Source organism: Clarias gariepinus, chromosome 18 (assembly GCF_024256425.1).
Source record: "Clarias gariepinus isolate MV-2021 ecotype Netherlands chromosome 18, CGAR_prim_01v2, whole genome shotgun sequence".
Lineage (NCBI taxonomy): Eukaryota > Metazoa > Chordata > Actinopteri > Siluriformes > Clariidae > Clarias > Clarias gariepinus.
The window spans coordinates 4,953,764-4,979,214 of NC_071117.1; the positions used below are offsets into that span (position 1 = coordinate 4,953,764).

The 25,451-nt window shown below is 36.6% G+C and overlaps 1 protein-coding gene and 3 long non-coding RNA genes across 4 annotated transcripts in view; all 4 read right to left on the reverse strand.

Moving 5' to 3' along the window:
• The window catches only part of LOC128506993 (sialoadhesin-like), a 212,987-nt gene that overhangs the window by 145,612 nt on the left and 41,924 nt on the right, over positions 1-25,451 (reverse strand). The window contains exons 6-7 of the mRNA XM_053477609.1: positions 24,626-24,883; positions 24,233-24,462 (exon numbers count right to left, since the gene is read on the reverse strand). Coding sequence (XP_053333584.1) covers positions 24,233-24,462; positions 24,626-24,883 — 488 coding nt within the window. The remainder of the gene's footprint in view (positions 1-24,232; positions 24,463-24,625; positions 24,884-25,451) is intronic.
• On the reverse strand, positions 2,484-6,753 carry LOC128506535 (uncharacterized). The gene is made up of 3 exons (XR_008355730.1): positions 6,507-6,753; positions 2,928-2,998; positions 2,484-2,635 (listed from the first exon to the last, which is right to left on the reverse strand). It is a non-coding gene; the product is annotated as an uncharacterized LOC128506535 (long non-coding RNA).
• On the reverse strand, positions 6,965-8,472 carry LOC128506531 (uncharacterized). The gene is made up of 3 exons (XR_008355726.1): positions 8,339-8,472; positions 8,140-8,232; positions 6,965-7,937 (listed from the first exon to the last, which is right to left on the reverse strand). It is a non-coding gene; the product is annotated as an uncharacterized LOC128506531 (long non-coding RNA).
• On the reverse strand, positions 10,170-11,444 carry LOC128506529 (uncharacterized). Its single transcript, XR_008355724.1, has 3 exons — positions 11,344-11,444; positions 10,439-10,485; positions 10,170-10,255 (listed from the first exon to the last, which is right to left on the reverse strand). It is a non-coding gene; the product is annotated as an uncharacterized LOC128506529 (long non-coding RNA).

Below are 25,451 nucleotides of genomic sequence, written 5' to 3' on the forward strand. Positions count from 1 at the left end.
ATATATACTGTATATATATATATATATATATATATATACACACACACACACACACACACATATACATACATACATATCAGTAAGCCTCAATTTTATAATTTTATTTAAATAAATTTAATTTTTAAAAATACATTTATGAGTTTTAACAGTCTTTTCCATTCTTTTTTCTCTCTTTTTAACACCAAAATGTAAAAGTACAGAAAAAAAATTATTATACCTACCTTTTTAGCTTCATCGTCTAACCTCATTCGTTTACTGGAGGAGCTTTCTTCAATAATGACTGTATCCTGTGAGTCACTGGAGTCAATGGAAGACAGGGACTGATTTGACTGCCCATGAGAGGCTTGTGGAGAGGCAGAGCCCAAGTCTGTTTGCAGATGAATATTTATGGGGAATTGTTGTTAATTAGTAGTATTAAATTTCTAATGTGTAATGTAATAAATACAAACCTGCTCCATGTTTTATGGTAAGGACTCCGACTGAGGATCTGACTACATCCTCAAAAACATCATCATCCACCTCAGTCCCTGATTCATCAAAAACCTTCACATTCTCTGGTACAGATGGAACACCAAACTTTAAAAATGCTTTAAAAAAAAACAAACAAACAAACAAACAAAAAAGCATGCAATTTTATGAGAAAGTATACGGACTTACAAGGTTTTACACAGCAATGATTAACTTTGAACATCAGGGAACAAGCAACATGTGACTATATATAGTCTCATGTAAAATTACTAGACACTCATCAAGTAACATAAATAAATAAAAATAGAAAAATGAATGTAATGGAAGTATATATATGTTTTTTTTTTTTTTACCAGCAGTCAAAAATTCCTCCAGACTCAGCTCAGTTATCTTGACAAATTTTTGGGCATCCCCAAGTTTCACCTTAACTAGCATGATCTGAGAAGTGACAAGAGTATCACACAAATTATAGTGTAAAAAGATTTCATGCCCAACATATAAATAAATATGCCCAAAGTAATACTGTTGCAATAATTTACATAGTCACCTCAGTTGGATCTAAGAATTGGACATACTAAATAGCAAAAGAAATGTCAAATAGTTCAGTAAATACCTACAGTCACTTTTCATCTAGTGATGCCATACAGTTTCTGATCGAAGTTGCCTTAAATTGAGAATGTAAAACAGCGACAATATGTCAATTATATTGCACAACTCAGTTTCATTGTCAAGATTAAAGCACATTTTCGTTATTTTTCTAATATACAGCGTTTAAACACTGCCACTTCTTACAAACAGGATACTAGCATTAACATGTAACGTTCTGACCATGTCGGTTAATTCTGTGACTAACATAGCGGGCGTTTTATTCCTTCGTTGCACAGCTTTAAACCATCGCTAAGCCCATAGCGCGCCTAACGTTAAAACAGAATACTGTATCTAACGTCGTAATACATGTGGAAAATCAACTAAATCTAACGTACATCAGCACCGATATTACATGAATTATACGTTAAACTTTGACATAACTTACATGATGCAAATATCTAATTTAAAGTTACAGTCCAAGCTGAAACTTCACAATTTCAACTAACGTTATCCAACATATAAAAATGCCGATGCCCCATTGGGACGTTAGATAATTCAACATTAAAACAACTAAACCATATTCATGGGATATAATGCCAATTGCAACGGAAAACAAACAAACAAATTAAGTTAGATTATTGTCATAATTTGTTTTAGCATTGCATGACGAGAACGCATGAACTTGCCACGACGTTACCTAATCGGAAGTTCCGAAATTAATACGACAAAACTACAAAAATTGCATCAAAATACAACATATACAGTAACATTAGCACATTTATTTAGATGAAATATTAAAACTGTGTTTTAGTACGTTACTTAAACAAGCTTACCTGTCGATTGGAGCTAAAATAAAATGGCGACCAGAACACTCCTGTCCAGTTCAGATCTTCGCAGGGGGTAGATTGAGGGGCGGAGCTTCACAGAGTAAAGTTAACGACGCAGAAATTAACTCTGCTGGTTATCACCAACACTAGGGGGTATCTTTCACTATTTGTTGTTGAATTAACTCATTAAGAGTAAAGACAAAGCAACACTGCCGTATTAACACTGCTTATTTTACTGTGTACATTCCGATTGATTAACCACTGTATATGTAGAAAACAAGGTGATTTTATTACTGCAGGTGGTGTTACACACCATAACTGTTTTGTTTCCCTCCACCACCTTTACCAGGAATCTCTACTCTGAATTATAATTGTTAATTTCCGTAAAGCATTGTGATCTACATTACCTGTGACAGTGAGTCTCACTCCTGGAGAAAAGAGGTATTTATGTTTAGGTTTCGGTCCTAGGACTCTAATGCAGTATTGATGTTCATCTGTTTTCTTCACATCACTCAGTCTAAGGGAGAAGTGTTTCTGCTTATCTACTAAATACTCCACTCTGTCTGAGTAACCTGATACAGTACTCAGATCAGTCGGATCTTTACCCTTAACTGGGTTTATTACCCAAAATGCCTTTTTCACTGTAAAATATGCTGGGTGTGTGTACGAGCCGTTCATAAACACTGTAGATTCATTTAAAGCACAGAGATGTTCTGGGTTGTATGTCACACTCCATTCATTCCCAAGAGCTCCTGAAACATGACACATGGAAGAGGTTATTAGAGTTCATTATACTGAGCCCCATAAAACACTGAGTTAGCCTTATAGCTTCACTTCTCTCCTCTGGAATTCTGGGTTGGAGAAATAAACACACATGTCTACCACTGGCAGAAATCAATGTGCAGAATTTTAACTTTTTAGGGCTCATAAGTTAAACCCATAAGTTAGAAGAATTCGTATTTTTATAGCATTCACTACTATTTATCTAATTTACAACAAGCATCAAAATGTGTGTAGTTGTGATGATGTAAATGTGAGATTCACCTGAGATCATCAACAGAAAGACCAGATAAAGTGTAGAAATCATTGTGAGGGAAAACACTGCTGGAGAACGTCTATGAAATAAAATAAAAAAAAAGTCAGTAGTCAGTATAAGAACAGCATATGATCTACTAATCTGGGGGAAAAAATATAATCTTCTTTTAACATTTCCAATATTATCATATCTACTCATTTAAACAGCTGACAATTTCATCATCATAATAAAAACAAAACATTTTGTGAAAGCCACATCAACCCATCAAATTACATTTGAAAATTATGTTTGTCATTGAGTTTCAGAGGCAGTTATATTTGCAAATCATCAGCATAATAAAGAAAAGAAAATTTGTGTCTACTTATACTGATTCCAAACAGGATCATATTTAATTAAGTACAGTGGAACCTCGGATTACGAGTAACACGGTTTACGAGTGTTCCGCAAGACGAGCAAATATTTTTATTAAATTTTGACTTGAAAAACAAATATCATGTTTCACGCATGCACTTCTTGTTTTGACACCGAGCGTCACATGATCACATGAAATCATGATGACGATGAAAAAACATCAACGTTTTTTCTCTCTCTTGCGCTGCAAAATTGTGGGTAATCATCTCCCCTGCAGGGTCTTAGTGCTCATCTCTTACTGGTATAATCAACATCCATGCATGTGTGTACTGTTTACTATAACACTGTGACCCTGTGTGTGTAAAACATATTTTATTTTGTGTTCGGAAGCGCGTGTGTACAGCACGTGTATTGTTTCTTATAACACGTGTGTGTGCGCGAGTAAAGCAAAAGAAATTCTCAATACAGAGGATAAAAATCTATTTTCTTCCTCATCGCGGTGTGTGTGCGTGCGAGTGTAATTTGACATTGTGCCGACTATGAGTTTGTGTGTTTGTGTGTGTGTGTGTGTGTGTGTATGTGTGTGTGAAACCCCCATTCACAAACACACACACGCACAGAAATGAAGGCGAGAGGCACAAACTTTGTCGCAAATCTTTTCAGAGGTAAGGTGCTGATTCATTTGTTTGTTTGTTTTACTTTACAGCAGTGATTGTTTGTTTGCGCTCACACAAGTGTCTTAAGCCATGTTTATTGCTGATTTTCAGATAAAACAGTGTAGCGTACACATTTAATTATGTAATAAATGAAGTGAGTGAAAAGAGTTATAATATATAGTTATAATATAATTATATATTTACTTATATACAGTTTTACAGTATAGTAACTTCACATAAACCTAGTAATATAAAGTACATTTTACTTTTACTGTTAAAAACACCCATGCATGCGTGTTTTGAGATGCTGTACTCGTGCTGGGGTTCAGTTGGTTGGGGATCATCACGGAGGTACTGCGGGGCGTGGCTGGGGCTGGAGTTTGTTGTGGTCGAGGTAAGTTTACCTTTATGTTTTGGATTTAATTCTCGTTCTTCTGACTAATGTTCATCTCAATCGCAGGACGTACAATTAGAAATATTTTAGTTTTTAATAGTGTAGAAATTCATAAAACATTTTTTCTCTAAAGCTCATTAGAAAATAATAGATTATTTACTGCTGTAACTGAAGTGGAAAATTTTGAGAAAGGTGATTATCTTTGTAGCTAATAAAAAATATAGATTCTAGACACCATTTCGGATATTTTCTTTTAAATGTATTTGTATTGCAGGGTTAATAAACATAGTCTTCACCCATTGGGGTATCTGTTAATATTTGTTCTGTGTTGTCCTATGATAAGCCACATCGGTGTATAGAAATTATTACATTCGGCGTCTATTTAGAGTGGGTATAGATCAATATTTTAATAGTATGGAGCAAAGGTTTTAATTTAAATATTTTTGATACTATGCTAAGCTAACCCTGATGTTTGCTGCCATAATTAAATGTATCAGAATGCTGTTTTTTGCTTCTAAAGAAGAGTATGCATGTGAGGCAAAATTGAGGAAAGGAAAGTGAGAAGAGTCTATGGAGTCTAAGGAGTGTAGCCATCTCATGCCATGCTCTACAAAGATTTTACTGATGCAAGATTATTGCTAAAGTAATTACACCCAAGTTTAACAATCTAAAGTATATAAATTGATGTTAATTTTTATCAATTATGATTTATGATATTATTTTTTTTTTCTGATTCTCAAAATAATGATCTTTTTTATTTTCTTGTAAATTTTATGCAGGACAGACAGAGTGATGCTAGTTTTCAAACTCTTAAAATCCCTGTCGTGCATGCTGTTGGAGGGGAGGAACTAGTCAATGTATCCATTATCCTTAAAGAAAAGGAGATGTTGAAAGAATGTGGCATTATTGAAAGGGCATGTGCACTGCTTATGGGATTAATTTATGCCTTTAACCTTGCATACCCCCGAGCAGTGTGCTACGGAGTAAAGGTATTTCAGAAAGTTATTTTGGAACCTGATTTAGCTGTCCCCAAAAGTGCAAGCTTTAAAGATAAAGAAATCATCTTGAACGGTATTGATATGGCTTGACAAGTGTTTACATGTTCAGCTATTGATTAAAATGTTTTAATGCATTAAGGTTTTTAATGGCACACTTTTAACTGCACTAGTCCAGAGTGCTGATTTGAATGTTGCAACTTCACTGCTTCAGAGGGCTAAGTTTAAATAATATGTTCTAAAATGGATGTTATGTCTTGTTTGCTATATTTTGCTAATGTTTTTACACAATTTTGTTTAAAACAAGTATTTCAGGCCCTGGTGACATGCAATTGTTCCCACTGAAAATTTAACAGCATGCACTCCATTAAAAAAAAAAAAAAAAAAAAAAAAATCTGTATCAAGACTATGTCAGAAACAAATGTTTCATAAATAAACTGTTTAATTCTATTTTAATTAGGTGGTTTATGAAAGATACAGATGAAATAATTACAGTTTCTTTACACAACATAAATTAGCAATGTTGCAATGAAAATCTTACAAGACATAAAAAAAAGGTTAGATTTAATCATTTTATAAAAACAAGGTTCCTGCAAATACAACTGTACAATAACTTTACTTGATTATTTTAAATAAATCTAATTTGTGCATTAAATATACTTATGTAACGTTTACTTCCAGTTCTTTGTGGATTTTTCTGTTAATGGCAGGTGTGTTGTACTTAACATTGGAGCCATAAAATGTACTTAAAATCTACTTCTGCAAAAAAGTCCTTGTTAAATTCAGGAGGGCGGTATACAGGTGCACATAAAGTTACCCATCAATTATAAACAACTGTAACTCAAGACTGGAAAAGCTGTCAGTAGTGGAGACTCGACACTTAAAATGACTTTTAAATATAACAGCCAGCCCTACTACCTGACCAGAAACTCACAGGAAACAGAGGAAAGAACAATCAGGAGGAAGAAGTAGATGTATTTAAAAGAGTGCGGTGGAGAAAAACATCTCAAACATCTCCATAATTCCCAGCAAATACAGACAATCAAGTAAAGTTTACAAAATTCACAACGTGCCCAATTTGGGAACCCAAATTACAACCTGACTAAAGAAAGAAAAACTCTGCTGTCTATCTTTAGGAAATGTACATTATGACAAAATAACTTAAAATATGACAAAATATTGTTCTCTTACTGTGCCTTCTCTACCCACACGTCCAGAGACCAATCTACAACTAAAGAAGAGCGTGAGAGAAAGAGTATGTGGTTAACACGAGTTGCTATAAACACACCCTTTAGTTTCCTCTTTTGTTTCTCAATTAGTCCTGACATTAAAATAAAGAGCATACTCAAGCAAATATACACATTTTACTCCATATAAAATAATCTGTTGTGTACTTGTGCATTTCTTACCTCTGATGTTTTATACAAAATCAATTATTATTATTATTATTATTATTATTATTATTATTATTATTGTTATTGGTGTTGTTGTTTTAGTTGTTGTTGATAATGATACTTCTACTACTACTACTACTTATAATAATAATAATAATATAGTCCAGAAAAAAGTTACTTTACGGTTATATCCAAACCCGTGTTAATGCATCAGCAGGACTGTCTCTGCACCAGAGTAAAACTGTACATGCATTGTGTAGAGGACATTTTCACACCTTAGTCCAGTGTGGGAACAAATAAACCCACAGCCTTCACAGCAGAGGAAGTGAAACAACACACCAGGAGACACAGAGTACATATTCGAAACTGTCACATTAAAAATAAATACTTAATTAATAAAATATTAATTTAAAAAATATTATAATGACAAATTAAAATACTATTGAGAAAGTGAAGTTAATGTCCTGCCGTACTGAATTGTGGGTATCACTGTGTTCATATATACTTTGAATTTCTCACTTAATTTCTAGGTGTTTTTTTTTTCTTTACAAACTTAAATCAGCATAATGTTAACAAGTTCAGACATTTTAGCAAATCTGTTTCATCAGTTAGAGTGAGGGAGAGCCAGTTATGAGGATTTGCTTGGCACCAAACCCCATTCCTCCTGTGTCCCTAGTTTGCTCTTGTGATATGTGTTAATGCAGGGGCAATATGGAAAGACATAAGCAATGGTCTTAGAGAAACAGTTGAGTCACAATCAGAAGGGTTTATAAAATCCTTTCCAAAAAATTTGGAGTTCAATGGTCTACAGTTAGAAAAATTATTCACAGGTGAAAAGCATTCAGTTGCCCATCATTTCAGGAGAGAACGTCCCAGCAATATTCAGAGAAATACAAAAACAGCCCAAGTGTCATGAGCCAGCTGGACTCACTAAGCTCCTCATGGTCCTTCCTCCACTCCGGGGTTTCGGGCTCGCCCGGCATTCAATCAAGGCACACCTGTGCCCTCAGCTTTATAATCACTCCCAGGGCTCCAGTCAGTGCTGCAAAGTCAGGCCAAACAACATGGCAGTGGCTAATGTAACTTTATCCAGATCTTGTAATACTGTTTGGCCTTTAAGAACAATGGCAATGTCCTCCAGGGTATCACAGGCATGTAGTCCTTTGATGACACACATTCCAACAGTGGTCTCCTCTATAGCTTTTTGGATGACATCTTTGTCTTCTACCTGCACAATTACAAAATAAAACTAAATTTAATATGGCACTGGTAATTAACTAATTTTGAGATAACCACTTACAGGATTACAATCGATCTGAAATGTCACTAATGGCTATCTAATTTCAATATGATTTTTCTAACAATAAGCATGAACAAATGTGAAATCACAATTAAAAATACAGAAATCTTGTACTGATGTGATTACTTACCATGTACTCTTTAACCAGATTTTGTGGGTCCTCATTAAGGTACACACACAGTCCCTTGAAAACACACTTTCTTGCAAGATCAACATCATTCTCCTAGTCAAGAAGGCAAGGCATCAAGTTAGAGTAGAATATATATATATTTTTTTACTAAAATGTGTACACTGAAAATAAATACTTTATTTGTAGAATGCATTCTTACTGCATGCTCTTCAGTTTTCGTCCAATTTGGCCTCCTCTTTTCACAAATAGCTGCAGGATTTTGTCAGATAGGACATCTAGCTGCGAAAGAAATCTGGATTGTAGAGGCATGGTGGTAATGCACTTAAATTCAGCATTGATCTGTAATGAGAATAATAAAAGAAATAAAATTACAATAAAAACACAAGTTAACACAATCCAAAAATAAAACTGTGCTGTACTCATTTTTTTTGGTGAAACATTTTTACACTTAAAAATATTGAGTAAATATAAAAAAAAATAAAAATCATGTAAAATATACTTCATGAATTGAGTACAAGTCAGTAAAAAAATTAAGTAGACCTGAATAACTATATTTAGTACAATGATGTACAAAATTGAGTAAATTTAATGAAAATAAGAAGTAAATGAAAAGTGAAAATGAGTAAAATAATTGAGTAGATATAATTGAAATGCAAGGTAGAAGAAACTGAAAATTACACTATTATTTAACAAACAAATGTGCTACATTTACTAAATATTTTAACTAAATGAAAGAAACAATACACACATTTTCATTTTAATTAAACATTTATTTGCCAAATTTGACAAGACATGAAGTCTAAACTCAACCTGGTTTACATGCAAATGACATGTAACAAGATCATAAATAAAGAGCTGAATTTATGTTATTAGTAAACAGTTTCAGAAACAATACTCCTGCCACAAGTATTATACAGTTAACACATGGGAAGTAGACTTTTGTATTAGAATCTAATGAGTCACATTTTACATCTGAAAGATTGCACACCTTCACACTTCAGTTTCCTGCAAACTGTGGGATCCATACAAATGTGTGTGCAGACCTTCTCAGGTCTTAAAGAAGCAATGACAGTCTAAATGAAGACAGGACACTAAATATCCATGACCAATGTTACGGTTTCCTATGTTGTTGTTATTTTGCTCTTGTCTAAGGGAGATTGGAAGCCGACATAAGAAAAAATAAATAAATAAAAAAGAAAAAATAATATCTTGAAGACCGTCACTGATTACTATTTGAGAAGTCACTCATAAACAAGAACGAGACCAACTCGAGAGTAGCGCTGAGTTTTAGCAAACTTTAGTAATTTTAAAGCACCAAAACACACAGTGGAAACCAATAGTACAAGAAGAGAAAGAAATAATATTTACAGAAAATATATACAAAATATCAAATATGCATTCAACGGTGGGAGCCACGAGCAGAGCTTAAATCAAGGAAATAAATAAAACAAAACACCTTCTAACTTATGCGCGGCAGTCAATCTAAACTAATAAACGAAGTGAAAACAAAAACAGGGCGTGGGATGCCCGCTAACTACACTAACTAGCCAAAACATAAGTACAACAATTAGCTCTCACTCCTATCTAGTGTGTCTAAACAAAGTCTAACTCTACGTGCTGTTTATGTACGCCCTAGGGCATACTAACCTGGACTCGACACCGCGAATGGAGAAACGTCCAAGAACTCGTACTGGGCGTAGTCAGGACAAAACAACACACGTAGAAAGCTTAGCGTAACGCGCACACACACCATTCACAAAACACTACGAAAACATTCAATAATACCGGAAGTATAGCGTCACCATAACAACCATCTATATGAATGAACCAAAAAAGCCGCGCCCCTGGCTGCGTCACTTCCGGGTTCTTATACTCGGCTGGGGCAGCCTCATTGGTTCCCACGGGAATCGCGGTCGCGCTGGAAACCATGATTGACAGGTGCGATGTCCAATCCCAAGACCTGAAAGACAGAGGCACTAAAATACGTGCGAAATGCCCGAAACTACTGCGGGACGTAACAACCAACAGTACCATGCTTCACTCGGTAATGATCGAAATTCCTTTTGATGATACGACAAATGTGCAGAGTTTACACCGCCATCCCATAAACTGGCACCTGAAAAAGGAACAATAGTATACAAGTAAGTACAAGTGTGACTGTTAATATAAAGTCTACCAGACTGGTAAAATAGTACTTCCGTTCAAATACATACTTTTTGGACTAATAGTCTATTTCTATCTCTGATTCAATGGTTACACATTTAATACTTCTGTAACATTTAAAAAAGTTGACATTTACCTCCTGTTTTATCTCTATTCAACTTCTCTTCATTAGTGGTGTTGGTGCTGTGAAAGAGATATAGAAAATATATAACATGTTTCACACACACACACACACACACACACACAAAATCAATCAGTTTTAGGTTCTTTTACTTACATATCAGAACATACATAATGTTTCACTTCAGTATTTTAACTTCATATTTCTTTCTCCCAATTCTAATTCTGAGAGAAATGTTGTATTTTCACTAAATCTTTATATTTCATAGCTTTAGTTATTAGTACAGTACTTAGCACATTTATTTTATAACATCTGCTGCTGCGTGCTCAGTGTTTAATCATGTTAAAAGTACTTATATACAGTAACGGATAAAACACTGCCAGAACCCGGACACTGCACCTCATTTCTGCTGTTTAAACCGGATTTGTTCTGAGTTTCCTCCTTGAAGTGTCGGAGTGACCGAGCAGACTCGCGGTTCAGTGTGTGAGGTGGACCGGTACAAATGCGTTAATTTTTTGAACATGCTACAGTAGTTTTATATCCTCGCCACAGTGGCGGTAGGCTGCGCAAAATCACCGCATTTGGCGGGAGAAATTCAAATATTGCGGCACAACCGCGGCCGGTTACACCGAGAAACCCGGAGGAAACCCGGACATGCACGCGCTGCCGCTCGGTGTTAAATCTCTCCTTTTACACCAGATTTTAAGTGTCTGTATTAACGCCGCTTTAGCTGAGCAGTTCGGTGGTTGGAACAAACAAGCTAAATCACTATGAATCCCAGGACTGGCCTGTTGCTAGCTATCGTTAGCTCTGGAGCTCGGCTGTGACAGGATTCAGAACAGTAACTCACACCCTATAAAGTTGTGTGTGCAGGCAGACAGAGTCATTATTACAGTAACGTGTGTTAGCTGTTTACTCACCAGGATTTGTAAGGAGTGTTCCAGAATGTTCCAGGTGCTTCATGTCCATTCTCACATCCTCACAGCCTTCTTGTCTCTGATGTTACACCAGACTTCCCATGAGCACTTGCACAGGCCAATTTACTCAATTATTTAAGTTTTTGTTGTTAAACATAAAGAATATTGAGTTGGAATAATTTATAATTGTAGTTCTTGAAACTAATCAGTACAATTACTCCATTAACAGATATTTTGATTTAAATGTATCAAAAAATATTAAGTGCATGTTAAAAATATAATTCAGTTGCTGATTTTTACTAGTGAAGTAAACTTAAATTATATTGTAAATTTAAGACAAAATGAATAATTGTTTTTTTAGGCATTTATTTTGATTTGTCTAACTCAAACAATCATGTATGTGACTTTTAAAGATTTTATTAAGGTAACATAACTTTTTTATAACTGTGAAATTTACAAGGCCACAGAATCATTTTTTAGAGTGCAGGAACATTAGTGAGGTAGTTTGTAATGTCTTCATTCCACAATTAATAATTTCTTTACTATTTAATTACCCACGGCACTGTGGCTGTGTGTTATGTTTGTTTGTAGTTTTGTTGGAAGACCCAGTTTCCCAGAAGGTACCTCGGTCTGGTGAGGAAGGAGCTCACCTGCGCCGAGGCAGCCAATTAGAGACATTATAAAAAGCTGTTAGTTCTGGGAAACTGGGCCGAGGAGTCACGGTCGAGGAGGAGGGGGATGATGGCGGACTCGGCGGAGGAGATGGCGGCGAATTCAAAAAACTAAAAAAATACAAAGGAGAGATCGCGTGAAATTCAAACTGAGAATGGATCAGAGACTTTAGGATTGGAAGATACAGGGAAAGAGGAGGGTGATATGGAAGTAGGGTGGACACAGATAGAGAGAAGATCAAGTAGGAAGGGATCTAAAAAGAGGAAAAAAGGTAAGGGGGGAGGATTAGATAGTAGTTTATTAACCAGTGAGGAGGATAAGGACGATAGGAATGAAATTAAGAGTAATTTACGGATAATATCAAAATTCAAAGGAGCGGTAGGTGTTTCAGGAATGAATCCGTTGGCGTTGACGCATTTGCAAAAGTGCTACAAGATGGGGCTTTACTGATAGCTTGCAAAAATGAAGAGCAGAAAAACAAGGCTATAAAATTAAAAACTGTGGGAAAGCAGATGGTGTTGGGCTTTAGGATTGTATGACAGATATCGTGGACTTATGGTGCGATATATGAAGTACCGATAGGAGTTATCATGGAGGACTTAAAAAGGAATCTAGAGGGAGGAATGATCATTGACGCAGTCCGTTTACAGATGAATAGGGAAGGGAGGAAAGTGGATAGTTTATCAGTACGTCTAAAGTTTGAAGGTAAAGATCTGCCAGAACGAATTAAGATGGGTTTTATCAGCTACCTGATTAGGGAATATAATGCTCCTCCAATGAGATGTTACAATTGCCAAAGATATGGACACACCGCGTTGGTATGTAAAGCTAAAATAAGATGCGCACGATGTGGAGGGGAGCAAAGTTGAAATGCTGTAATTGTGGAGGCAGGCATAATGCTGCTCATGGAGGGTGCGAGGTGAGAAAGAGGGCAATAGAGGTACAGCAGGTAAAGGTAAAGAATAACTTAACGTATGCTGAAGCTGTGAAGGTATTGAGTGCTAAGAATACGTCAAGAGGGAAGGAAAGTCGGGAGTATGGGAGAAGAGAAGATGATACAGGAAGATCTGATGGTAGGAGGGTTAGAGACGAGACAATGTTGGTAAATAAGAAAAATTTTGTGCTTTTTATGGTAGAAGTAATTAACTGTACTGCCCAAACAGGAAAACGAACAGAAAAGACACAGATAATTCTCAAGGCAGCAGAAAGATTTCTAGAGATAAAGGGGTTGAAATGTGAAGATATAAGGCCAAGTCTAAGTACAGAATTTCAGTCAAGCTAGAAAGTATGGGTTGGATAGCAGATTCATGTTAATCATTTTACAATGTAATGCTAGAAGTCTGTGTGCTAATGGTCAAGAGTTTAAAGGATACATAGGTCATATAAAGGAGAAGCCAGATGTTATATGTAAACAAGAAATTTGGCTAAATTCTAGATTATATTTTGTTGTTAAGGGATATACAAGTGTGAGAAGGGACCGGGAAGATGGTAAGGGTGGAGGTTGTGTCACGTTCTTAAAAGAAGGTATGTCTTATAGAGTTTTGGAGAAAGGATTATCCATGGAGTATATTGTGGTAGAGATATGGTTAGGTGTGAAAAATTATGTTATAATAAACTTCTACAATCCATGTAAAAGACTGACACAGAACAGTCTGGAAGAAATAAAAGGAATAAGTGAGAAAAGAGTAATTTGGTGCGGTGATTTTAAAGCACATAATACCTTATGGGGTGGGTTATCAACAGATACAAATGGATTAATAATTGAAGAGATGATAGAGAGTAACAATTTGTTTTGTTTAAATGATGGGAGTGGCACACGTTTGGATGTAAATACGGGAAGGGAATCAACTATAGATCTTACAATTGTCTCATATGTGTTGGGTGGAATTATGAATTGGAAGGTTTTAAAGAATTGCACAGTTAGGAGTGATCACTTTCCTATACTTAGTACAATTGTAAATAATGAAGATAGGAATTTAAATCGGGGCACATCAGGGAAATAAAAGTATGACAAAGCGGACTGGGAAAAATTCAGGGTGTTGAGCGAAGTTGATAAAGATGGATGAAGGTATAGAAATAGAAAGAATATATACAGAGCTAATATCGGACATTCGTAATGCTGCATAAATGTATTCCAAAAAGTTCAGGAAACAGAGTGGGGAAAATAGTTTCATGGTGGAATGAGGAATGTTCAGCAGCAGTAAGAAGAAAAAGGAAGGCTTTTAAAATCTGAAAGAGAACTCATAATTGGGAAAACATGATAATATATAAAAAAAAAATGGAGCAGAAGCTAGGAAAATAGGAGTATTGGAGAGAAATTGGGAGAAGTACGCCAGTAGAAGATGTATGGAATATGATTAAAAAGATAAGTGGAATTAGGAAAGAATATGATTATCCAGTGCTAAGTATTGGGACAGAGATTGCAGTACTGTATGTGATGAGGATAAAGCAGAATTGTTTAGGAAACAATTATCAAAAGTAAACAGCTCTGATAATTTGATGAAGGAATGTAAGGATATGAGAGAAAAGCTGTTAATAGAGAATCCACATATAGGAGATAAAAGGGAGGCTTTAAATAGCTCATTAAATGTTACATTAGAGTGCATTAAATAAACACTTAGGCTTCTACCCCAGGACAAGATGGAATTAGTTATGTCATAATAAAAAAGTTAAGTGAGGAGGCGTTGAAAACAATTCTGGAATTTTACAGTAGGGTATGGGTGGAAGGGGTGTTACCCCTGGGATGGAAAGAAACACTAATAATACCCATAAAGAAACCGGGTGAAGATCCTAGCAACCCATTAAATTATAGACCAATTGCTTTAACATCCCATTTATGTAAATTAATGGAAAAAAATGATTACAGATCGACCAAGGTATAATTTGGAGAAAAATAAATTTTTCTCTCCATATCAGAGTGGATTTCGACGTGGACGAGGAAAATGGATTCAATTATTAACTTAGAATTAGATATTGGGAAAGCTTTGATTTATAAAGAAACAGTTGTAGCAGTTTTCTTTGATGTTGAAAAAGCCTATGATATGTTATGGAAAGAAGGTTTGTTGATTAAATTAGACCAGTATGGAATAGGTTGTAGGTTATACAATTGGATTAAAGAGTTTCTAATAGAAAGATATATTAGAGTAAATGTTGGGGAATATATATCAAGGAAAGGAATTATTGATAACGGAACACCACAGGGTAGTGCCATTAGCCCTTTATTATTTATAATTATGATTAACGATGTATTTGCTACTATAGAGAGAAATATTGATAAGTCACTGTTCGCAAATGATGGAGCTCTGTGGCTGAGAGGTAGGAATGTCAAGTACATTGTTAATAAAATGCAGTTAGCATTATTAGAAGTTGAGAAATGGTCTCATAAATGGGGTTTTACATTTTCTGTGGATAAAAAACAAATATATTTTATTTACAAATAAAAGGGCAAACATAGATTTAAAGTTGCAGATATATGATGAAGAATTAGAATAGGTTAAAGTGATAAGATTTTTAGGTATGTGTTTTGATACAAGGGTTACACATAAGTAAGATAGAGGAAAAATGTAAAAAAAAAAATTGAATGTTATGAGATGTATTTCAGGTTGTGAGAGGGGAGCGGATAGACAGTCATTAAAAACAATTTACTCAACAATGATAAGAGTGATATTGGACTATGGATGTATTGCCTATGGTGCAGCATCTAAGACACAATTAGAAAGACTGGAAAAAATTCATTCAAAAGCTTTGAGAATCTGTTGCGGGGCTTTTCCTTCCTTTCCAGTTCCAGGTTTGCAGGTTGAGATGGGGGAACTGCCAGTTCATCTAAGAAGGATGCAACTGTTATTGACTTATTGGGCAGGTTTATTAGGACAAAAGGACAGTCATCCGATAAAAGGATTGCTTGAGGCAAGTTGGGAACAGGGGAAAAAGCAAGTTAATAGCTTTGGTTGGATCATCATGGATGGTGTGAGATGTAATTAAATGAGTATGAAGTTATCCCAACAGTAATCTCACCGGCAAAACATTTATGGATTTTACCTCAACCAGTTATAGACTTTATTTTATTGGGAAAAAGACAGGTGAAAGCTCAAGAGCTACAAGAAGCAGTGTTGACAAAAGAGTATATCGGGAACAATTACAATCAATATATACAAGTGTATACAGATGCATCTAAGGATTGAAATTGCCAGGTGGGAATAGCATACACCATTCCAAGATTAAAAGTATCAGGAAAAAAATTTTTTTTCAAGGTTTCAGTGTTTACTGGAGAGTTGTTAGCAATTATGATAGCAATGAATACAGTATATGAAATAGGATTAAATAAGACACTAATATGCACAGATTCAAGTTCAGCCTTACTATGTTTGGATGGTCAACAGTCTGAATCTAGACAGGACATAGTCTTGGAGATCCTTTAGATATTGTACATGATATATCAGGAAAAAAAGTTCAGTTCTTGTGGGTTCCAGCACATACAGGAGTGACGGGAAATGAGGAAGCAGATCAGCTAGCAAAACAGGCAGCGGCAAAAGAAGGTATAGATGCAAATTTTGTATAGTAAATCCGAACGTAAGTCAATAATTTAAAAAAAGATAACAGAGAAATGGCAATCCTATTGGGATAATGAACAAAAAGGTAGGCATCTGTACTCAATACAATCATCGGTTACCAAAGGAAGGAATTCAAGAGGAAGTAGAAAGGAAGACTGTGTTCTTTCTAGACTAAGGCTGGGGCATACAGGACTTAATGCAACATTAAATATAATGGGAAAACATCCAACAGGGTTGTGTGATTGGTGTGGAGTCAGAGAAACAGTAGAACAGTACTGGTTTCTGGAGCTTTAAGTTTATATTTGTCTTAATTTAGAATGTCTCTTTGTGTCTGTGTCTCACAGCAGGATTAGCCTCTAGGAGAATTAACCTTTTGTGTTTACCCTCATGTGTGAGTAACCTCCTTTGCATGTGTAGTTTAGTCTGTATAAATACTAATCAGTGCACTACTAACCTGTGGTGCGTTTCCCGTACAACGATGTAGCTCTTTGCTTAACCACCATTGTACGATGCAACGTTGAAGAAAATAACTAACTAGTTACAACTGTTTTCCAACACCATAGTACCTGTGTTGCACTTCCATCGTTAAAACCATGTTGGTTTAATCTGTCGTTCTTCTTCTTCTTCTTCAATACAATGGCGGAGTAGTGCCATAGGCACATATCGCCCCCTACTGTAAAGTGTTTTTTCTCTCTCTTCGGCTCGCATTCAATGCGCTTTAGCAGTGATGTTACGTAGAAGTGGTGTAATAATGTCACGAACGCAACATTCATTATTTGTACAATAAAACATTTATAGGCATACACAGTTTAAATGTGCTCTTTTCGAATGCGGAGGAAGCAGCGGGCCGTCCTCGAAGCCCAGCTGAGGAGCCGGAGTGTCGTTCGCTGCGTCCGTCGGTGGCTGAGGAGCTGGAGCGACGTCCTCAAAGCCGGGAGGCGGAGGAAGAAGCGTGCCGTCCTCGCAGCCAGGCTGAGGAGCTGGAGCGACGTGCGCTGAGCTGGACGGCGGCGGCCGCGGAGCTGGGGCGACGCTCGCTGAGCTGGGCGGCGGCGGCGAAGCTGAAGCGACGTGCGCTGAGCTGGACGGCGGAGCTGGAGCTGGAGCGACGTCCTCAAAGCCGGGAGGCGGAGGAAGCAGTGGGCTGTCCTCGAAGCCCAGCTGAGGAGCCGGAGCGCCGTTCGCTGCGTCCGTCGGCGGCTGAGGAGCTGGAGCGACGTCCTCAAAGCCGGGAGGTGGAGGAAGGACGATGCTTTCCAGGCTGCTCCTTGACTCCCCACTTTCGCTTTCATGCAGCGGTGGAGGAGGTGGAGGAAACTAAGAAAACGCGTCCTCGTCGCTGTGCAGCAGCGGCGCGTTGTCCTCCACGTCAAGCAGAGGCGGCGGGAGAGGGAGCATGTCTTCCAGATTAGTGAGAGGGAGAACCTCCGGGACTACAGCCTGGCTCTCCCGAACCTGGACGAGCAGCTTTTGGAGCTGCACCACCTGCTCCCGCAGGTCACCGATGCGCTCCCTGTTTTGCTGCGTCAAAAACCTGTAGACATCTCCCGTTTCTCCTTCGCCACTGTCCTGCCAGACCGCCTAGGTCTGAAACTCCCCGTCAAAGCATGGGAACCTGTTTCCTCTTGCCGCGTCACCTCTGAATGGTGTCGCCGTATGGCGAGCCTGCAGCCTTCCCAGCTTTGCCGCGCCTCTGTCTCTCGCTGCTCCTCGCTGTCTTCCAGCCAGTCCGCCGGTTCGGCGAGCTTGCAGCCCTCCCAGCTCTGCAACAGCTCCCTCTCTCCTTGCTCCTCGCTGTCCTGTATCCATTCCGCCAGCTCGGACGAGATGGTAATAGCGCCCCCCCCAAAAAAAACATTTGGGGGAGCGAGTTCCGCTATGCCACTTTTACGGTCTAGCTTTCTGTTACGATTCCTAAATCGGCGTGTGTGTTTCGGTGGCATAAGTGCAGGAGGCGAGCTGGCGGTTTGGTTAAGGTTTTTATTTATTGAACACATAAAGAAACACCGACATAAATCAACTTAAATCACGACAACAACAAAAGCTAGACGCCTGATTGAGCTTCAGTCAGGCTCTTTATAATAAACTTAATTAGCTTACCTCGGTTCAGGTGAATCCTTATGTCACCTGACCGAGGTGCAGTCTGGGACATGAAGTCCAAACTAAACAAAACTACAACAAAATCAACTCAACGAAAACCAAACTTTGGGCGCTTTGGCGCCCTCTAGGGGTTAACCCTTACAGTTACCTATTTCGCTCAAGATCATTTCCTATATAAGTCCCTTTACATGAAGCCATGTTTTAATGAGAGTTGATGTGAAAAAATGACACGGAAACCACAATTTACTAAAAAAGAGCTTGCAGTTTTTTTGGAGAAGGTAGGAATCAAATCAAATCTTGCTTTTCTCCAAATTAAAAAACACAGTTACAAATTCTGACAAAAAAAAAAACATGGAATGAAATCGCACAAAAAATTAATGCTTCTGGAAATGGGTATGAGAGAAGCCCAGAGGAAGTCAGAAACAAGTGAAGGGACTTTGCAAGTGTGACCAAACAAGCAAGTCCAGTGGTGGCCTGAAACTGAACCCCTCCAAAAGCTGCTATGTAATTGTAGTTACTGCAATTCTCCACAACATTGCAGTCAAGGAAAATGTCCCGCTTTTTGATGAGGAACAGGGGGTCTTTCTGGTGCTGCTGTAAATGAGGAAGATGACACTTCTGATGAGGATATATATATATATATATATATATATATATATATATATATAATTTTTATTTTTTTAACCTATGAATAGTCCATATTCTACTTCTACTTCTGAGAGCACAACAAAGATACTCACTTAAAAACTCACCTTTTCTTCGCACAAACGAAACCTAGGCTGTGTTCCAACCGGCATAAATAATGCTTTCGTAGTGCACTTCGAAGGGAGAATAATTGCGATGGTATCGCTGTTATATTGTTTCAAAGTAAATTTGTAATCAAAATAACCAAAAAATGAATAACCTAATATCTGAGCACCAAAACATTAAGTTTTCCAAATTGCTCAAAGTGGTTGGGAAAATTTTTAGAAACTAATAGGGCGTAGGGTCATGAACTGTGAATAGAACACACCCAGCCGCGGCAAGGAACTATGCTTCTAACCACAGGTCGAAGGCTGTAGTTCCAACCACGTAAGTTGCGACACTGTTTGCTGTTTGTGAACTATGGTTTCAAGAAACACCGAAATGTTGAACTATGTTGGTAATGACGGAACTTACGACCATAGTTGGCTTACGATGCTTTTGGGAAACGCACCCCTGCTTGGATCTTAGTCTGTCTAGTCTCGATGACTGTTTAGATCTTAGTCTGTTTAGGTACTAACCTGTTTAGCCACTAACATTCTAGAGTTCTTAGTCTGTTTCATACCTAGTCTGTTCGCTCCTTGGGTCTCTGACTACTAGCCTGTTTAGCAATTAGTCTGTTTAGCTACTAGCTAGCTTAGCAGCTAATGTGCATAACAGCTAGTAGGCCTAGCCAAGCCTGTCTTGTGTGTGTGTATAGTCCCTTGTGTTTAGTCCTCTAGTCTGTTTAGTTTGTCTTGTCTCGTCTGGTTTGTATCCTTGTCTGTATTGTATTAGTTTGTGTAATCCCTAGTCTGTGTATGTTTAAGTGTTTTGAGTTCAGTTTATAGCGCGCTCCAAAGTAAAGCCAACTTCCTTTGTTCATGTTTGGTTTGTTTATTAAAAGACTCTGTTACACATCATCCCCCTCTGCACCTATGCCTTGCCACACCTCAGGCCACAGTCCAACATCTATCAGTTCGTGACAATTTATGAAGTATATTTATATACTTTTGCCACTTTTATACTTATTCAATATCTTAACTGTAAAGATTTTTCACCAAACATCAAGCACAGTTTTATTTTTTACAATGCATACTGTGTGAAATTACTGTATACACTATAAATCTAATGCTGAAATACTATACAAAATATAAAAACTGGAATTTAATAACCTTAAAATTTTATATTTTAATATAATAAGATAAAACTGAATGTAACAATCCAATAATGATTACATTAGTGAAAGTCTATTTTTTTTACAATTCTATACAAAATAATTGTTTAATGCATATTATTTAATGTTAAATATACATAAAAGCCTTTTTATATTTTTAATGTTTTGAAATACAAAAAAAAAAAAAAAAACACAATCTTCTTTAAAAGGTTTCCACTATTCAGATGTTTTACTGTGTTTAAGAGTCTTATCACTGTTCTTGATGTCATTTGTAAATGTTAGAATCAAATCAGTTTTAAATATTCGGTCCAGAGAATTTTCATCACAAAGTTCCGCTATTACTTGAAACCACTTATAGATCAGTGTGATATATGTTTAAATTTCTGCCAAGGATGGTCCCAAGCCCAGCTAAAAAAGGTCACTTTGCCATGGAAACCAGTATTGGGGATCCAGGGTGCAGTCGTCTACTAGCCAAAGAAAAGTCAAATTCATATAGCCGAAATGGGAAATTTGCATTGGCACTTGCTATATACTGTATGAATTGTACACCATATCAAACAACAGGAAATCATCTCCATGGAACTATCAAAATGCAAGATTTTGATCACTGCAGTATCCAAATTAAGATGGATTGAATCTGGAACCACAGTTATTTAATCACCAATGAATGAAGGATCAATAACATTATTTTAATTGGGGGTGAGAAATGAAAAAACATCGGTTTTGTAGTTGACAGTCGGGTGGCGAGAAGCATCCTTGCCTTTCAACTAATATGCGGCATCTTTGACGCTTGACAGAACTGTCAAGTCTTACTGAGACAAGCCTGGATGAAGCCAAGGATGACTTTTACTGAAACCTCCAAAACACACTGAATTAGATCCCGCAGATTGAGCGAGAGAGAGATACTGGTGGAAATAGATCCAGATAGGAAGAAACGCTGGAAAGATTTAGCCATAGCCAGATACAAGACAATGCTTTTTGCGCCTGTTGTCCTTTGCAAGATCAACCAATCTGGTCATTGGCAATAGCCAGTTTCAACATCCTCACTGGTGCTTGGAATGTGTTCCATCTGCCGGGAAACAAGCTGTCCTTGTGTCAATCCTGAAGAATGATGATAGCTGGGACTGTTACTATTTTAATATTAGAAAATATTGTATTCTAATCACTTCTGGTATATTTTATGCCGGCAGTGTGAATATGTTAATAAGCTTAAACAGAACAAAAGAGCAAACTTTCAATTAGATCATAATCATCAAATATATTACAAAAATGTATATTTTTGTGTAAACACTCACTGTAAGTGTGTGATGCACATTATCAGATATCTGGCCTGTGGGGTCGAGAGCTGCGTAAGTGTTGTCTTTAGTACTCGGCCCAGCGTTCTACAGGGAGAAGGGGTGGAGACCATGAGGAGGTTCTGCTGAACATCTTCACTGTAAGAGTTTATTATGAACAAAGCACACACCTAATGGACACTCCTGTAATAATACATTGTATACATAATACAATAAGTCTTTACATAATAATAATAATAATAATAATAATAATAATACATTTTCTTTACATGCATCACAAACAGATATATGTACAGTAGTACATTTGTATGATGTGGAGATGATGTGACATTTGTTTTTTACAGAATTTCTGTCAGTGCTTTATGGGAGGGGTGCATCTATAACAGGAATCACTCACTCACTCATCTTCTATAATGCTTTATTCTGTATTTAGGGTTGGGGGTACCTGGAACCTATCCTAGAAGGCTTTGGGCATGAGACAGGGTGCCAATCCATCGCAGGGCACACATACACAAACTCATTCACGTACTACAGGCAATTTGAGAACGGCAATTAGCCTAACCTACTGTACATGTCTTTGGACTGTGGGAGGAAACCGGAGTACCCGGAGAAAACCCATCAAGCACAGGGAGAACATGCAACTTAACGTATTATTAATTAAAAAAATTCTTCTAAACTTTACTTAACCAGATACAGGTGTTTGGTGAAGAAAATCTCAGAACACTGAGAAAAACTTAGAAGGGGGTTAGGACCTGTGTCGATTTGATTGGTTTGTCACAGATGCAGTATTGATGGAAAAAGACACTACAACCCAATTACAGTTAAACTGTATGCATCATTAGGTTTTGTATGCTTGAAATACCTAACAACAAACATATTTACATTAAAAACATTTGACATTAATGTGATATTGACCCTATTTGAATAAATACTAAACCGCAAGTTAATTCATGTCTAAATTATACTTTTTTTAAAATATTTACAGTGAACTTAGATGGAAGTATATAATTATTAATTAAGAGAAGCAACAAAACTGTAATCACAATCAAATTACTGTTGTAATTACTGCTTATTCCAGATATAAACCACTTAGGCCCATGTTATTACAGTAACTATTGGGGCAGAAAACAGTAACTCATCATCTTGTTAATTATTTTGCTATAATAGAAACACAATTAAGTGTTTAAATGACAGAACAAATACATTTGAAGACTAATCTCTCTATTATTTACCTGTTGATCTCGTGTTGTACCAGTTCTTTTCTTTTTCCTGGAAGAGAAAATTATATTTCAGTATTAAATAAAATATCCCAAATTTATTAATCCTGTTACAGTAAGTTTTCAGTGCGCGTCCTTGGGGCAACATGTGAAATTAGTATGAAAACACTTTTAAACCAGGAGCACTCTCTGTCACGTGTACACCTGAACTCACTCATCACGTGCTGAACGCTTACACTCTACTAGTGTCAACGCCCAATTCTCAGCCTAGTGTACCAATTAGGGTTAGTATCTAATTGTAACAAGAACAGCACTCTTAAAGAAACATGTAAAGTATTACCAGTCAATATCAAAATAGTTTCCAAACGTTACTTAAAAAATATATATATATAAAAAGAGGCAATATTTTACTCTCGTTGTAGCTCTTGTTTGCATATTTACACATGCACTTTGTTGTATGCTGTCTATTGTTTTCTCTTTGTGTATAAAGACTGATAGTTTTAGGATGACTTAAAAATGTAAATCGTTCATACCTGAGCTAGTCAGCTAATTAGATCTCTTAGTTAGCTAGCTGGTTCAGGTAAAGTGTGTTGTTAATTTATGTTGCATGTATGTAGCACCTGGTCCTGGAGGAACGTTGTTTCATTTCACTGTGTACTGAACTGTATATGGTTAAAATGACAATAAAAGCCTACTTGACATAAACCTTCAGGGCTACATGAGCACTAAACTTAGACAATATGGCTATAAGTATGTGCACCCCTGATAATCACACTCATATGTGGTCCTGCCCCAAACTCTAACCAAAAACTCAGAAGCACACAATTCTATAGAATTACTCTGTACTCTGTCTTTACTCTACAGTTTCCAAAACCTGTTCAATGTCCCATGTGAGATCCACAAAGCCAGCTCCATGAAGACATGGTGTGTTAAGGATAGGGATGAGTATATCAATTAATTAATATTATTACCTTACAAAGAAGCAGGTGATGATGAGACAAAAACACAAAACCACACAGATTCCAACACCTGCGTACACACCTACACTCCAAGAATCTGTGTGGACGATCATGTAATAATAAATCAGTGTTAAATGTTAATCAGTGTGATTCTCACTCATAAATTTACATCATCACTCTCACCATGTAAAGTGACAGACACTGCAGCTGATCTCTCAGAGCCGTGTTTATTCTGAGCCTCGCAGTAGTACTGTCCACTCTGTAGAGCTCTGTAACTCTGTCCAGATCCTACAGCTGAGGATTCATTCACCTTAAACCAGGTGTAGATCTCCACAGGTGGGTTAGCATCACTGCTGCAGGTCAGAGTCACTGAACTGCCCTCCACTATCTCACCAGAGGGACTGATGGACACTGACACATTCTTAGGAGGATCTAAAATAAAACAAAAAATAAAAAAATCATAAATCTATCAATCAATAAATAAATCAATAAATATTGTGCACAATTATTAAAGGATGTTAAATGTGTGAGAAAACAAGGCTGTCAAGTAATTTATGCGTTACTGGCTGTGAGATGATCTTCATCATTAACTTACACAGAACATTCAGAGTTACACTGCTGGACTCCTGATGTCCCACTTCATTACTGCACTTGCACTTGTACTCTCCACTGTCCTCAGAGCTGATGTTGGAGATGGTGTAGGTCTTTCCTTTTCCTATTGATGTCATCTCCTTAAACCAGGTGTAGATCTCCACAGGTGGGTTAGCATCACTGCTGCAGGTCAGAGTCACTGAACTGCCCTCCACTATCTCACCAGAGGGACTGATGGACACTGAGACTTTCTTTGGAGGATCTAAAACAATATAAATTTAAAACAATATTTGGTAACACATTTATACAATAAACAAAGAAATGTACAAAAGACTGTACTTATAATGATTTTATCTTTCCAGAAAGTAGCATTAACATTTGCTACATTTGCATTTCCACCAAAATGTACGTAATTGTTTTTTGAATGAAAACAATAAAAAGCAAGGATATTTTTATTATTATTGTAATAATTGAAGATACATGATATTTATTAATGTCTTCAGTTTTTAACAGAGGAGTACATTTAAAAGTACATGATAGTGACTGTTTATGCGGTTAAATAATTAAAACAATAATTCTTACAATAGAAATTTGTGTTTATTATTATTATTACAATGAACAATATAACAGATCAACAGTAAAATTATTTAAATTGTACATTCTCACTCTCATGAAAGAGAAAATTGGTTCTTTATTTATTTATTTATTTATTTATTTAACTGCTTTCATCTAACATTGTGTGTGGCTCTTAGTAAATATGATATACTGATACATACTCTAATAAATATTTTAAATTGTAATAATTATTAAACACCTTAGTGTCAGTATAT